At 38.1% G+C, this 16157-nt stretch overlaps 1 protein-coding gene across 2 annotated transcripts; it reads left to right on the top strand.

The window, feature by feature from the left end:
* The first annotated feature begins 2220 nt into the window (after positions 1 to 2220).
* Positions 2221 to 4230, top strand: LOC146561003 (otoraplin-like). 2 transcript variants are annotated; one of them, XM_085243217.1, is made up of 4 exons: positions 2221 to 2573; positions 2696 to 2835; positions 3098 to 3190; positions 3318 to 4230. In XM_085243217.1, exons 1-4 carry the CDS (start codon positions 2405 to 2407, stop codon positions 3339 to 3341), a joined length of 426 nt encoding a protein of 141 aa, XP_085099343.1. In that variant the 5' UTR covers positions 2221 to 2404; the 3' UTR covers positions 3342 to 4230. The 2 variants fall into 2 exon arrangements, with proteins under 2 accessions (XP_085099343.1, XP_085099342.1); XM_085243216.1 differs by having other exon boundaries at positions 2242 to 2573; positions 3098 to 3208.
* The last annotated feature ends 11927 nt before the right edge of the window (positions 4231 to 16157 follow it).

The raw sequence follows: 16157 nt of genomic DNA, 5'->3' as shown, positions 1-16157 counted from the left end.
GGGAAGATTCAACTTCATTATTTCAGCTGCTAAGAAAGACTTATAATTACTAACAATTATCATCTAGCCAGGTAAACTGAAAGTGGTTTGTTGAATTGATATCCAGCAAGCAGCGAAAAGAAACTGAGGGAATTGTAAAATGGTGTGATTTCTTGACCATAAGTTAGACAAGATGTGTTGAAAATACAGCTCTTATATATAAAATCTTCGGGATCCCGAGAACACAGTGGGTGAAAGGACAACATTGAACTTTTCAAATAGATTACTATTTGAAAAATTAAACTTGATTGGGCATTGTTATATTTGCAATCGAACTATATTTCAACCAGAACCTCATGACCGTCAAGCACATTTACCTTCAACGTTGTAAGGTATTTACATTTAGGTATTTATTTATGTATTTACATATTAAATTAGTGATTTTGTCATCTTGTACTGCTAAGATTAAGGGATTTATTTCTTTACACGTCACGTCATATACGCAAGGTTTTTCAATTCAAGTCTGGATATAAGCTGTTTCACAGACAGTTAAAATCAATGTAAAATCGGGTACCCAATTTTACACAATATTTAGTAATTTTGTTTGACCTATATTTTTTGCAGCCGCTTTAGCGACACCCAAAGGAAGTGATGTGTAAGCTAAACATTTTACAAACTCGATATGAATCACAATGCTGTGCAAAAGTCTTGTCACCCTTTGTTTCTTTATATTTTGCTAGTAAAGTGGGAACTAGGTGCAGGCTTTTATTGAAATGTGTGCAAACATAAATGCAAACAGAGTTTGCAAGGTAAAAAAACAAACTTTATAAGTCTAACCAGCTTGAAAGTCAATATTTGTATGGCCGCTTTATTCTTCAGCATGATGATGAGCTCTGTCTTAGGAAGGTTTCTTGCAGTTTCTTTAAGTAGTCTTCTGGAATAGTTCCCCAGGACATTATAAGCTCTTCTTTTGGTTGTTGGCTGCCTTTCATTCTCTTCGCTATCAAAATGATCCCACACTGCTTCAGTAGGTCAATCCATGACTGATAGTGCGTGTGTGTGTGTGTTTGTATCCAGGCATTTTCAGTGTGTTTTGGATCGTTGCCAAAATTAAGCAATTGCAAATCCCACACTACAGAAATGGCATTGCATGGTGGATCTGATAGTACTTTTCTACAATCATACTTGCAACAATTTTAAGAAGACACTAACACAACTGCTGCTGTGTTTCACAGAGGGCTGTAGGCACTCACTGTTGTACGTCTAACCTGACCTCCCTTTTACATATTGATGATGATCTTGTGTAATATGGCATACTTCAGCGTTTTCTAACTGTTTCCCTTTCTTAAGCATGCAAGCATGCTTCCCTTTTAAGCAGCCACACTTCCACTGAGATAATTGATGATTAAGCTTCAGTGAACAGTAGATGGATCAACTGAAGGCCCAGATATACATCTAAGCTCCCGTGTCAAGTCTCTGGTGGATCTTTTTCTGTTTATTAAGAGCATGATTTTCATTTGCTATAGACAGGTTTGTAGGCTGCTTCTTGTTTTGTCCCCCACTTGTCCAATTTCAAATGTTTTAATGGACACACTGCACACTTTGCCGAGATACAGCAAGATTTTAGCTAATAGCGCCTTTGGAATTGCCTTATTGGTGCAAAAATACTATTTTATACCTGTCAAACTGTGTTATCTTGTGCATTATTCTGGAATTCAGTTAAAGACATGGGAACAATAGATGTGTTTTGGCAACAGGCAGCTAAAAGGATACAATTTAAAATAGATTATTTGCGAAGTTGTCTGTTATGTGTAGACTCAACACTGGTTGATTCTATGAGTTAAGTAAACATGTTTTGCTTCAGTGATTCATAGGTCGGTCAGTGAAAGTAGTCAGGTGCAAAGAGTGGACAGAAAATGAGTCAGCAGCCAGTGTTCAAAGAAAACCTTTGAAAGGCCTACAAAGAAAACTAAAGAACTAGTCCTCAAGACAACTTAAAAAATTACAACAAAGTCTGGCTTCTTGGAGGCAAAAGGGATGAGTGGTAGCATAAGACTTTTGAACAGTACTTTATTTGCATATTTATTGAAGATGGTTTATGGTCAAATCGATTTGATAAATCTTAAAGCTGGTTGACTGTAAAGAAATAGCATTTAAAGGCCTTTACTGCTTACGAATGTGTTTTTTTATAGAGTGTAACACTTACAGTTTACAGCAAACTTTCTTTCTGCAAAGAGGCTAAGAATTGAGAAAAGTCAGCCAACTCCCCTGATGGAAATGAATACTTACAGAGTGTGGAATTTCTGAGACTCGACACTGATTGGCTAGTCGATGTGTGATGAAGGGGCTCAGCCCATTCTGTCCTGGCTGAGAGAAGTGTTTGTGATTTTTATAGTCTTAAGTTCCATCAAACATCTGCATTCACATGCGGACGTACACACACTCACAACAGTCGCTTGTTCTTGGTCTTTTGGCGAGGATGGGTTATCCACTGGTGATTCTGTTGTGTGTGGGACTGCTCCACCAGACCACGAGGGCTGTCCATATGGATAAACTAGCAGACCAGAAGATTTGCGGAGATGCAGAGTGCTCATGTAAGTCTGAGCATTAAAAACAGAAGCATAGCAGAGCATGCAGGATGCAGCACGTTTCAAAATCAACAGTAGATGCTTATGTTTCGCATTCTTCTTTTGTATTTTTTCCTGTGCTGTATTAGATGTTCTCTCCATGGCCACAGTCTTGGATTACTTCATATCTCCTGACTGCCGATTTCTCAACCTCAGAAAGGGTCAGGTGGTTTATGTGTACTCCAAACTCATTGCAGCAGAGGGCGCTGGAGTCTTCTGGTCTGGAAGCGTATGTGCAGATTTTGTACATTGTTTAATGGCACTGTACACTTGAGTTGTGAAAGACAGAAGATGTGCAACAGCTGTGGTAAACAAACACAAACCTTCTGGCTTTTCTGACAAGAAAAGACATTTGGTTGCATATCAGAGTCCACCGTATCTGAAACGAGCAGGCTTTTCATTATGTCAAGTTTTGTAAGAAAGGTTATGCATAATACATATAGAGTGTGGTGCATGCTAATTTGCTGGAGTTATATTATTTTTGCTGGCAGATTTACAGTGAGCGGTACGTGGACCAGATGGGCATCATTGGATACTTCCCTGCAACTGTGGTGAAGGAGACACAGAGGTTTACAGAAAACACAGTTAAGATCCAAACAACTGTTAGTACATTGAATTCTTTTATGCAACATTTTTTTTTAAATGAATGAATACTTTTTTTTCCCCATTCCATGTTAGGAAGTAGAACCTGATGTTTTGCTTGTCTTTCAGGACATGGACTTCTACTGCGATTAAGGGGCTGAAACCTCTTCCTTGTCAACTCTTTCTGTTAGTAACTCTGGCATTTATAAAGGACAAAGTATGCAGACATTAACTCAATGAGTCTTTTTGTCTATATTATTCCAACATTTTGATTATATAAATATATAAAAGTTAAAGAAATGAATTTTCCAGACACCTTTTTTATGATTTTTCTTGACTAGTAATTGCAATTATATTGTACTTGTCTTTGTTACACATCTAGAAACTGGCTTGGAGCTGCTTATGCTGAGAAATAGCTGCTGTGAAAATGATTAAATTCGTTTTCTAAAGCTTACAGTCTTTTTTTTTATTGGAGTCAAGGTTTCTTGGTAGTGTTATCAGAGACATCTTATAAAATCCTGACTTTTCATTCATTCTACTATGTTCTACTCCACTATGTTCTCAAAAGAAATGTCATCTAATAGAATTAATTTTTAAAAAAGTAATTTAAAAAAAAGTATCATGACTGGTGTGAAGAGCTCAGGACAGAAGGCCTAAATTCAGATTCTATTTTACATTTTTATTCATCCTATAGAGAAAAAATGTAAGTATCCAAAGATGTTATATGTGACAAAAATACATAAAACACTATTTAAAGTATTTTTGTTGTTGTTGTTTTTATCAGGGTATTCTTATTTTACCAGCATTTGAGACAACATGACAGCATGTTTTGATGGAGCAGCAGAAACACAGTGGTAATTTTCAAATAAATGAATGCATTTTCTAAAAATGCACCTGCTTTAATAAAACCTCTGTTAGATGTTTCATGGTGATTTGGAAAAATACCCAGGTCAGACATCCTTAAAAGCTCACAAAGGCTGCTTATTGCCCTTTCACATTTTATGACTGTTATCGCTTTTCCAAAAAAAAAAAAAAAAAAGAATAGTGCCACGTTTTTTTATACAAAATAAAAATGCTAAAATGCCCAAATGTTACGATGTATGAAATGAGTGCACGTTGTCTTCCAGTCTGTCTCTCTGCCTGCACTCACCCACCCTCCCACACGCCCACGCAGTTTCTAAAGATCTGTCATGATTAAACATGGCCTGGCATATTGTCGCTGTTAAGACTCTTTCCAAAGGATGATTTAAATCTCCTTTTGATTGGTTTTGAATCATCAGTCTTTTTTTTTTATTTCTGCGTCACAGTACCCACCCAGATAAAGTGCTGAATATAACATCTCAATCAAATCTTTCTTTGACGTTTCCAACTGTGGATTATCAAAGTTAGACATTTCATTTTGATAAAGGAAGACTCTATGATTTAGTTCATGCATTTCAGAGCTGCCATTTAGTGTCTCTGCCATCTCAAGAAGTCTCTCACATCACTACTGAATGCACAGATTTTTTTGATACTACTGCAAAATTGTGCATTTTCATCTTGTTTATTTCTGTTTGACTGGAGGCATTCTTTAGTAAGCTTTACAAGTTTAGGAAATAGGGCTGTCACATACATAATCGATTTAACCCATCACCTGCTCAGCCCAGATCAATATTAACCTGCTTTATATGTGCCACCAGTGAATGTCACTCAGAAAAAAACATGCCTGGGGCAAGGGTCTGATAGAGCAAGAGAAGAGAAGAGAAGAGAAGAGAAGAGAAGAGAAGAGAAGAGAAGAGAAGAGAAGAGTGAAACATTTCCTGAAGGAAAACAACATCTGTTTTAATACGTGTTCATATTTGAATGAAATTCTAATCATTGCACAGCATCCACAGAGGAAGTGGATGATGAATGTGAATGTGATTGTTATTAACAATTGACCTAAAGAGGAGAAAAACTCTGCCTTTTTTCAGCTGATTGCCAATTGAAGTTGCGAGAGTATTTGTGTAAGCCTATGCAAAACCACAAAATTCACAAATCACGGCAAGTTCAGTCAGTCTTCTGTCAGACAGCTGTAGCTTTAGGGTGTCACCATGGTGACAGGCAGTGAAACTGTGACACAAGAGATTGATGTATGTGCATGTTTGTGTGTTTCTTCTGTGTGAGCTAAAGGAGCAGCTGGCAAACGCAAGAAACACTTTTTTCCTCCTTCCACCTTGTATCCCACCCACACCTCTGCGGTCAGCGGCATAGTGCCCCGTGGAGTTTGGAAATCAACAACCTCGGGGCTGGCTGCCAGCGAAGTGTGACATTTAAGACGTGATATGCATCTTCCTTTAGAATTTTCCAAAGTTGCCATGGCCAAAAAATGCTTTGCTTGCCTATGTGATCCAATTGGTGGCGATACATTTAAAAAACAAAAACAAAGAAATAATAAGAAAGAAAGAAAAAGATAAAAATAGTATATACCGTTCCACGCCTTTGAAACAGGAGTCGTGAGTTCGACTCCCAACCAGGGCGTTTGTATCCAGTAAGGGTCCCCGAGCTAGACCCCCCATGCTAACCAAGCCTACCTCGGATATGAGCTAAGTGGAAGGAAGGATGCTGGGGGGCTAGTGAGTATCAGTACCACGGACCAGGAGGAGACAATGAACATCCACAAGTACATCAAGAAGATGGCCGCAACCAAGTACAAGCTCCATAGAGGCAGGGGTGTACCACACCAGGCAAGATCCCAGGTGCATGCTGTGTAAAGATGCCGCTGAGACAATTCAGCACATTGCAGCACATAAGTGCATGATGCTCGCAGGCAGGGCATAGATGGAACGTCATAACCAAATTGCCAGCAGAATATCTGTGCCAAGTATGGCCTGGAAGTCCCGAGGTCAAAATGGGAGACATCCGATGGTCGAGAATGACCGAGCTAAGATCCTGGGACTTCCAGATACAGACGGCTAACCAACCGGAAATAGTAGTAGTGGAAAAGCAAAGGAAAACGGCTGTAGTGATAGATGTAGTGATACCTAATGACTGCAACATCAGGAAGAAGGAACAGGAGAAGCTAGAGAAGTACCAAGGGCTCAGAAAAGAGCTCGAGTGGTCCCCGTGGTAATCAGAGCACTCGGTGCAGTAACCCCCCAAGCTAGGCGAGTGGCTCCAGCAGATCCCAGGAATAGCAGCCAAGATCTCTGTTCAGAAGAGCGCAGTTCTAGGAACAGCAAAGATACCGCACAGGACCCTCAAGCTCCTAGACCTCTGGTAGAGGACCCAAGCTTGAAGGACAACAGGGACAAGAGGGGATTTTTTTTTAAATAAATGTATATCTAAAATATAAATATATATATTTTAGATTATATTTTTAGATTATATAAATATAATCTAAAAAAACTGCATAATTGACATCAAATGAAAACTAATGAAAAGTAAGAGGAGAGGAGAAGAACAGCTGAAGCAAATACCTGCTGTGCAGTCCTCGTACACAGGATGACCCATCCTCACTTTTTCTAATGGAAACAGCTCAATTTGCTTCAACTGTTGCTTTTATATATTTTTTCCAGTGGAAAAAGGGTTATTTCTTGGTCAGGAAAAGGATAGAGAGAACACCAATTTCCCGAACACTAAAGCCATGGTACTCAGTGTGCCCAGTAGTAACATTATATACAGCCCTCAAGTATGTATGACATTTAATAATGTCATACAGAAGTACAGAAAGAGACCAATCAGCATCTATCTTTAGTTTAAACTTTTTTACCCATAATAGCATGCCAAAACATTCTAACAATGACAAACACAGCCAGTGTTAGGGAGCAACCTCTGTAATGGTTACACACACACACACACACACACACACACACACACACACACACACACACACACACACACACACATCCCCTGAACAGACACTTGACAAAAACTACCCAAAAGTGCTTGACGTGTGCATTTTCCTTGTGCAGTCATTGAGAAAATCTCACTCTGTCATCAAAACTTTGATAACTTGTGCATTTGTGTGATGGAAGATTCTCTCCGGTTATGTGTGCATACACGACTAGGGGCAGCATTTGACTTAATCAGTAGTGTCTTCAAGGTGCTTGAAAAATAGGCTTTGTCTGCACTAATTTTCTTCAAGGATGTCAGAAAATGCCAGCTCACTGCTTGTTTCAACCAGTCAATCAATCAGTCGGCACGAATCAATCACTGCTTTAGCCTGAGGATGTATGGTGGCCTTCCTGCTTTAATTTACTCTAGATTTCAAAGTGCATTTGTCATCCATGTTTTGTGTCAAAAAAATGCGTGCACATCAGCAGGCCATGCCAAGTGTATTGCTGCTGTATTTCAAGGATAAGTCATAATAGAAGTGAGAAGAAAGTGCAGCTTCAATAATATTATTTTTCTCTTATTGTATTTATCTATCTTACATTCTTGCTCTCTTAGAGTGTGTGTGTCTGTGTTATGTCTGACTCATATAATTACACCAGCTAGTGTAATTCCCCCCAATTCTCTGTCAAGCAATGACACGAAGAACCCAGTGATTTCATTTCTTGTTCAACCCTCCAAATAGCTCAGGAGTCAGTTGTATCTACTGTTTGATATTTACTGTTATATTCTGGTAGGCATTTGAAAACCTGTATTCATGGATAAAAGGGGGGCAGCTGAGATATAGAGTGAAATAAGTTGCGCTTTTCCAGTGAAATTAATACCTGTACCCCCTCAGTGAACTTGGTTAATATCTCATAGGAAGTGTGAGTTTGGTAAAGAGAAGGTGAGCTGCCAAAAAGAGTTTCTGTTATTTCAGTTTCCTTACCTTGGCCGCCTACATTTATGTCACACCTGAACAAACCCAACTCCACAGGTCAGCCTTCTCCAACCGAGAGGGCTAACTTCCTTCCATTACTTCCCACCTCTATTTTGCCTGTCACTGTGGTTACCAGAAAGGTTACCACAGTGACAGAGAAAGGTTACTGTGTGTTTGTGCATGACAGCGGGTGTTTGGAAGCTTAGCAGTGTACAGCAGGACCTTCATGATTCAAGAAATTTGTTATATACAGCAGTTAACCTTAACTGTTCGGCCAGTGAAGTTCTTGTAGGTCAAAAGGTCAAGACAGGAAATGAACGTGAACATGAGGAAATTGGCAGCATTAACCTGTAATATTTTGTTTTACAAATTAGAGAGGTATTATTCTGAAACAGCTCTAACAAATTAGTAGTAGATGTGCTAGAAGATACATACATAATTGAAGACCAGCAATTGTAGTGTTCCAAAAGGTGGAAATACATCATCCAAACATCAGCTCCTATAATTAGTATTTTGCAGCGTTTAATTGTCGACAATGATAAAAAAAAATCTAAATTCTTGCGAATAGCGCTAACAGATAATCACCATGACTGAATGAAGCATGCAGAAATCTGTTGTAAGCCAGTCCACTTAAGCATAATGTATATATCTCATTAGCAGCTTACATTAATAGTGCTTTCTTTTCTGAACAGACCTTGGTGAACGCTGGCTTTGCATGTTTTTCTGCAACAGCTCAAAGACTGAATATTTTAAGATCTGACCTCTTTTCGTCATGTTTGCACACAAAGAATCATCTGATGAAATCTACCTAGGTTGTGAGTATGATCATGTTACATGCAAACATGGGTTTTAGTAAGCTTTAAATGTGCAAGCTAAAAGAATTTAAGCTGTCAGACCAAATTTCCTGTTTCATTTTGTTAAATAATTGCAGTGTTCGCAGATACCTCATACATAAATAATACATTTTCTTGCACCACCACAAAGAATAAACTAAACCCAGTTCAGCATGTTTGCATGATATTAGCAAGACTCTGTAATTTCCTTTATTACTAGACATTAGAGTAGAGGAAAGCTTCCATCAGTGATCTTGTACATGCTGACTTCAAATATATTTGGTAAGGGTTTTTTTTGTTGCTCAGGCTTCTGAGCTATGAATAGACTGTCATGACAACCAATTACCCATTACAAAAGCAGCAAGGCTAAGTAAGGCAATTAAGTGGTGAAAAAAAATTGTTTGTTGCATGTGTTTCTGCTTGCAAAAGTGTCTGAAGGCAGCAAAATACTCTTGTGTGGAGTTTTACAGAGGAAAGAAAATCGAAATATTTTCTTATGCAATACTTTTTTGTAAAAATTGTACTTTCACAGTAACAATCCCACAACAATATTGTTTTATTAAACAACAGGAAACATTAATGTAATTATACAGTAATATTTTACAGGGAATGTGATTTGTTATGCAGAAGAAGAAGTAGTATGCTGTTAATAGTGATTGTTAACTAAACATTAATGGAAAACCTAAAATGATTAAAATAAACGAATGCTCTAATGAACTGAATTTAACAGCAATAAACAGATATACAGTGAGGCATATGTCATTCTTTCAAGCTAAAAGCTGTGCTATCAGTTCAGAGTAAATATATAGAGTTGGACTTTTAATAGCAGCTCTCATTTCCAGCGCTGAATCTTGATGTGTCATTGTGTCTGCATGCTGCATTAGGCTGTGGTTCATCTATTAGGCTTCATCCTGTTTCTTTCAAGTTCCATATCTCAGTGTTACAGCCACCCAGAGGTTGTTGCCACAGAATGACATGACTGACAGAGATTACAAAAAATAGCTGTAATATAACTTTGCATAATGGGGAAACGGTTATGCACTGCTCCATTTCACGATGTCAAATCATACCAAGCAGTGATGGTGGTGGTGCGGGGGGGGCTTGAGCGCGTGCAAGGGCATACATTTGTGGTGTTATGTGAGGGGTTATCTACGTCACCACGTGACACCTGAAAGGTTCTTGGTATTAAGTGACAAGCAAATGTCAGGATACACTGTGTCAGAGGCAAATTTCGTTCTGCTTTATATAAACCACCTGCCTTTAAGCCTTTACAGGTAGGCAGGCTGTCCTAGAGAGCCTGCAGGCAGTTTATAGACAAACCAGGTTTGTTAAGCTTAATGGTCCTTGTATTGATTTGCTGGGCTATCCTCACAAATTGCAGGGGTGGAATGAACAATGAGATTCTCATTGAGGATCTCTAAATGCATTTCTCTTTGTAGTTTTATTGACCCTCCTGGAGCAGCAAGTGCAGTGTTTATTTACACACTTTGCTCACAGCCTGTTTTTAGAATGACATGATGGATATGTGAAGAAGGTGTTCAAGGAAGCAATACACATCATCCACAGTCGACTGGCTACAAACAGCTTTTGATAATAAAAAGAATATTAAGTGGCTATGGTTATTTAAGTTGGGAAGTGAAAGTGTGAAAATACCATTCGAATGAATTACCTTTACCCGATTAAATAAATTAGTCTAGACTGAATAAATTAATCAGCCCAGAGGAGGATGATAATTAGCTGCCTTGACTTCAGAGCCAGTACACAGAATGGCAGCCTTATCGGTTAGCTCCTGGAAACTCAGTGGAGTTACTGGACTACAAAGGAGTCTGTGGCCATTGCTAATCCCAGGCTGGATCAAACAATGCAGCTTCTCACAATTGTGCTAAGAGTCTGCCAAAAGGTGTCAAACCCCATGTTTCCATGAGCGTGGCTATAGCTAACGTGTACTCTGTTTACACATAAAGCACATAATCGTAATGAGCCTTTGCAGCTTGGCGACGTGGAAAAAAAAATTGTATTCACATGCACAATGCTCAGCAACACATTTTTTTTCCACACATAAACTTTGCCCTCAGTACCTAATGCGTAAAAGGGATGTTGCCTGCAAGTTTACAGGCAGATTCCTGGAAATGTTTACTCTTACACCCTTTTGTGTTATTAAAGAATAATTTCAAGATTTTGAGAACTGGTAAAAAGCTAAAGCACATGATTAGCCTTTAATTGCTTGTGGTTGTAGCTATGTTTACTCTGTGCCCTGTGTGGACTATGAAAAATATCCACATTGTTTGCTTTCTTAATGGACTATGCTCTTTGGCTGTGCGTGTAGGACAGTACTGGAAAGGGGCTTGGAAACCTCTGAGATACCATTACCATTAGCCCTAATGTCCTTTTAAAATGGAAAGAGCATCAGAGCCCACACACAGAGACTGCTGTGTATGTTGTTTGAGTGATACAAACTCTTTGTCATGATATCCTGCCAAGGTCACCAGGCCTGTCCCCTTCCTGTAGTCACAGACACATTAGAAATTAGCCACTGAGGCAACTGGCATACTGCAGGAGCTGATTAGGAAATGTTGAGCATTTTACATTCATTTCCAATATTTGCTGGGTTTGTTTAGCTATTTTTAGCTTCATTCAGGTATATTATAGTGTCCGTAACCGAAGGTTGACCTCTCTTGGTATTTTTACCACTTTCTAGAGACTCATTGTTTTTTGGAGACATATGTATACTCAGGGAATGAGTGTTTTTGGTGGTTCAAAGGTCAAAGTGTTTCTGCAGGCTTTTTAAAAAGGCATGCAATGTCACTGTCAAATACCACAGCTCGACTAAAGCTAATAATTGCTGACACCTTCAATTGGAGGTGGCTGATTTCTGTGATGACTTAATGAGCGCATGAAAGGAAATGGGAAAGTTGGCAGTGCTATGAGTAGGTGAGGACTAGGTCCAGCTCAGAAGGCTTGATTAGTAAAAATGAACTTTGAGGTAATATTTTCCACAGTGTTCAATCAAAATCATCAGCAGCAAATGGTGTTTGAATCTGGCATGTTGGGGGCACGCAGCATGATACACTACTAATGGCAATTAAACTGCTGTAGTCATAACATCAACATAATTTCTGAATGCATGCTGAGCATGAATGCTTGTCACAGTGATGAGAATGACTTATCCTCAAACTTACTGTAAACTATAAAGCACCCACTGGTATCATTTAGCTGATTGCTGTTGTGCTTTTGACAAATCATCTCATTATGTGTCACTGAACAGTTTCTCGCAAATGAGACTGGCATGAAATACAATGCCAGCAATGTAGTATACTTTTCTACCTAAAACTGCTGATCTGACATCACTGCAGTGGCAACAGCCAAAATGACTGCAGTTTAAAGGCATCACTTTGTTTTCAAATAGCAGCAAAGCAGGGAACCAGACCTTTGGAGGGAGTGTGTGAGCAGACAGGAAAATTATTGCTTGAATCAAATTCAGATATCCCAGTAACAAATGTGTCACAGTAGTTTAAGAAGAAGAAGAAAATCAACCCAAATGATTGATGTAATGTGGACACAACTTGGTAATTTAAAGTAAGAAAACACTGTTGTCTTAATATTTTCAGGCAAATTGTAAAAGATGCCATTTCCTTCAGAGTAAAAGTGAGTTTGCTAATTAATCAAATCAGATTTAATGTTTTTTTTCAGCCCTCAGCCCTCTCTCCAAGTGATTCATCCCTAACGCTAATTTGCATGTCCTTTATTCCCTCCTAGGTGGCGCCTTCATTAGGAAGCACACCTCAAAATAAGTAATACACAGAGGGAAATAATTATTGTGATTATGCATAATCTTTGCTCGCACAGTTGTTTTTCTTTTCCAATTAAACTAAATTTATATTCAGAACACACTCTGAATATCATAGCAGGTGGCTGCTCTTGCCTCACCTTCACTGGTGTTTGTGAAGAAAGCTGCGTGAGAACCGCATTGCTACAGGCTACAATGGTGTATTGTTTTTGCCAGTTTCTGAGAAAGCAATACATCTTTGATAATATAGGGCATTTTCCCCCTTTTGATACTAAGCCTTTGTACAAGCCCAGTGAGTTCATGTTATTTCTGGGTTTACAGAAAAGTCTGGCTAAAGAGAAGAAATTATAGAGGCAAGGTATGTCGTATGACTAACACAGATAAACAGACAATGGCACAGCCACTAAAAAAATATAATAATGGGGATAAATCAGATTAAATTAATGAATGTAACTTAAGGGCAATCAATTACTATTATATTTACACACTCGTAGTCATAGTCAGAGTTAAGCCAGAGTTTTAGCTTTATGGTATGCTTGTTAATGGACTGTTAATTATAATGCATTGTATCTTGAGACGGCACTTTTTTGATTGGATAATAAATTTACCTATAGTGAAAAACACAAAGAGTGCTCAGATGTCAGGCATCGATTTAGATTCAATCTACAATGATGCTAGAGACCAAAACCAAATTGTGTGATGTTTAATAAAGCATCAGTCATTTCAAGTAAAGACATTCAGCTCAAATGTATGCTTATAAATGACTTGCAATACATTCAAAATAATTTGCTTTGTACATTTGTACATTATTTATAACAATAATAACCTCCAACTTTGTTTTTGTAAGTTTGTCACAAAAGAGAGTGAAGAGGAACACAATACAACACAGTCAGCACAGCACTGCTCCCTTACTGAGAAGAGGATGCTACAGCAGGTAGCTGTGATTTGGCTGATCTGCTACACCCGGGGGATTTGTGTCTCCAAGTCATATAACAATGTAGATTTTTTTTTTTTGTGTGTGTGTGTACGGAATATGATCAGCTGGCCTGTTCTGCTATTTATTCACTGCTCTTTGTGGATTTAACCAACGCAATTCAACAAGATCTAAGCAGATGTTATGCAAGCTGTACTGACACTGTGAATATAAAGCTTGTATAAAAGGTAGAAGTCAGTGAGTGAATTTATTCTGCGTCATCTTAAATAAAAAATAATGTCTGCTGCCTTTGATGTAACCTAGTAACAATACCCGAGGTGTAACCAGTCCAAAGTTCATCACTGTAAAGGCTATATTAAACTGCTTGATATGTTTGTGCAATCTTTGAATTGCTTCAGTAATTACTTGAGTTAGTTTTACAAGATGTTTCACAAAAACCAAAACATAATGTAGAGATTCAATATCTGATTTTAAAACTCTAAAATTATTTAGCACATCACATGTAAGATTTACATTTTCAGACTATTAAATTCCATGTGCTGAATAGTCATTACTGACTGTTAAGCAACTTTGCATCTGCACCATGAACACATTACAGAAATGAGAAGAAAAATCTGTGCGATGAGACTATAAGCAGTCTGTGGGACGTCATTATTTTGTTATTAGTGAGCTAGTATCTCTCTGCTGTCACTGGAAGCGATGACAGGCTGTAGCTCAGGAAAAATGAACTCATTCACTAGTAATATGCAGTAACCTGCCTATGAGGTTTAATTACTCATTAACCAAAAGTGCCCTAATCATTCTGTTTAGCCCCTGATCTTAGGGCACTTTGCTACTAGCAGCCTGTCACAAAAACGCACAAGGTGTTCCATTAATTTAGTTGAAACCATGAAAAATGCTAATGATAACATAGTTTGACAGGCATAAAATAAATGTTGTGCACCAAGAAGGTGACTTCCAAAGAGCTATTAGCGAAAAACTTGGCATATTTCAGCATGGTCTGCAGAGTCTTGTTAAAACATCCAAGAAAACTGGACAAGTGGAGCGCAAAAGTAAAAGTGGCAGGCTTAGAAATCTATCTACAACAGATGAACAGTATCTAAAAGCTATGTCCTAAAGAAATATGAAAAAGTATCCAGCAAAGACTTGACACAGAACACGAGACATGACAACAGGTCTTAAAGCGTGATGAATCCAGATTTAACATTTTTGGGGTGAAATTGTCATTAATATGTACAACAGTGAATGTATCTCAGCTGTACCTCAGTGAAACATGGTGGAATCTCTGTCATGGTTTGGGGCTACATTTCAGCCATTTTATTGTTGGAGATTTTTTTAATCACTCAGATTTTGATTCACCATTCAACAACATATAAAAGTGTTGTGCTCTAAAAGTAGTTATAAAACTTACATTTTCTGAATCGTTGGGAAAATCTCTAAATACTATTCTTATTTAATTGTGTTTTATTTTTGGACACATTTCTAGTTAATTTTTGTAGTTCACTAGCTCCAGGAGGTCAGAGTTCAGATGAGTGATGTCATCAGTAAGCGCAGAAAAAAAGGGAAAAAAAACAGTGTCTGAGACGTGAAAGCAATGTTTTGCTGATGATGCGCTATGCTGCCTGTAAACTCCAAACCTGAACTGAGGAGAATAAAGTTGCAAAAAGTTAGAATGGAGTCATGTCTCTCTGAGGGTGCAACAAAAGCTACCATCTAGTTGGCATTTTTCAGCATGGTAATGATCCTAAATACACTCCTGATGCAGCAAAAGAGTGCCTGGACAGACAAAACACACAATAGCCTCCCCAAAGCTATTACGACTTAAAGAAATAATAAGAAAGCTTAAACGTGGTCATACCAAATATTGACTTTCAAGTTCATTAAACTTTACAAACTCTGTTTTTGCCGTATACACTGTATTTCCATGTATATTTAACGTTTGTAAAGGAATAGTTGAAAGTTCTCCTTTTCCCTGTATTCCTGGTATTTAATTGACTACATTTTCAGGAGATACTTGGAAAAATTGTGCACTAAGTGTAATGGGGAGAATAAAAAACAGACTTATTCTTTTCATCTGCTTGAGAAATAAATCGATTTGCTCGCAAAATCACAATCGGCAGCTGGCCAATACATCAATCGAAAAAGTGCCGATATTTTAGCAGTGGAAAACATGTGCACAACATAGTATATTTTCAATACAACCAAAACGGATATAGTGAGTTTTTACTCCAGTCAGTTTACATCATATTGCTGCATATTAAACACAAGTAGAATGTGGCTCACCTACACTTATATTGATAGATGTATTACAGTATTTCATGGTTTATATTATTAGCTCAAGGCTAAACAGAAGCACAGGCAGGAATATCAATAGCACTATATTAGCTAGCGCCCCACAGAGAGAAAAATCAAAACATCACAGCAGTGTAGCTTTGGACTTTTCATATGAAAGCTGTGGGCTGTGGTAACTTGAATTACCTGTTTCCCCAAGGATAGAACGGGCTTTCCTGAGACTCCCTCAGACCTACTGAGGGGATGTAAACAGCACTTACAATGAAACATGACAAGTTCAGTAACTTTGATGTGGGGGAGGAAATGTTAAATGATACAGTGTTTTGCAGGAAGAATAGAGAGAGTGATGACT

Source organism: Mchenga conophoros, linkage group LG13 (genome assembly GCF_057382185.1).
Source record: "Mchenga conophoros isolate Kocher_MC1m ecotype Shallow Benthic linkage group LG13, M_conophoros_male_GT1.1, whole genome shotgun sequence".
NCBI classification, from domain to species: domain Eukaryota; kingdom Metazoa; phylum Chordata; class Actinopteri; order Cichliformes; family Cichlidae; genus Mchenga; species Mchenga conophoros.
The sequence above is the reverse complement of the archived record's forward strand: the minus strand, read 5'-3'. Positions and strand labels throughout refer to the sequence as shown.

What these genes read in the sequence shown, in the direction of transcription:
- LOC146561003 (XM_085243216.1), top strand. Translation starts at nt 2,405, where the DNA reads ATGCGGACGTACACACACTCACAACAGTCGCTTGTTCTTGGTCTTTTG. An exon ending in CGGAGATGCAGAGTGCTCAT is followed by an intron (nt 2,574 to 2,695) that starts GTAAGTCTGAGC and finishes GTGCTGTATTAG; the next exon opens with ATGTTCTCTCCATGGCCACA. An exon ending in CAGTTAAGATCCAAACAACT is followed by an intron (nt 3,209 to 3,317) that starts GTTAGTACATTG and finishes CTTGTCTTTCAG; the next exon opens with GACATGGACTTCTACTGCGA.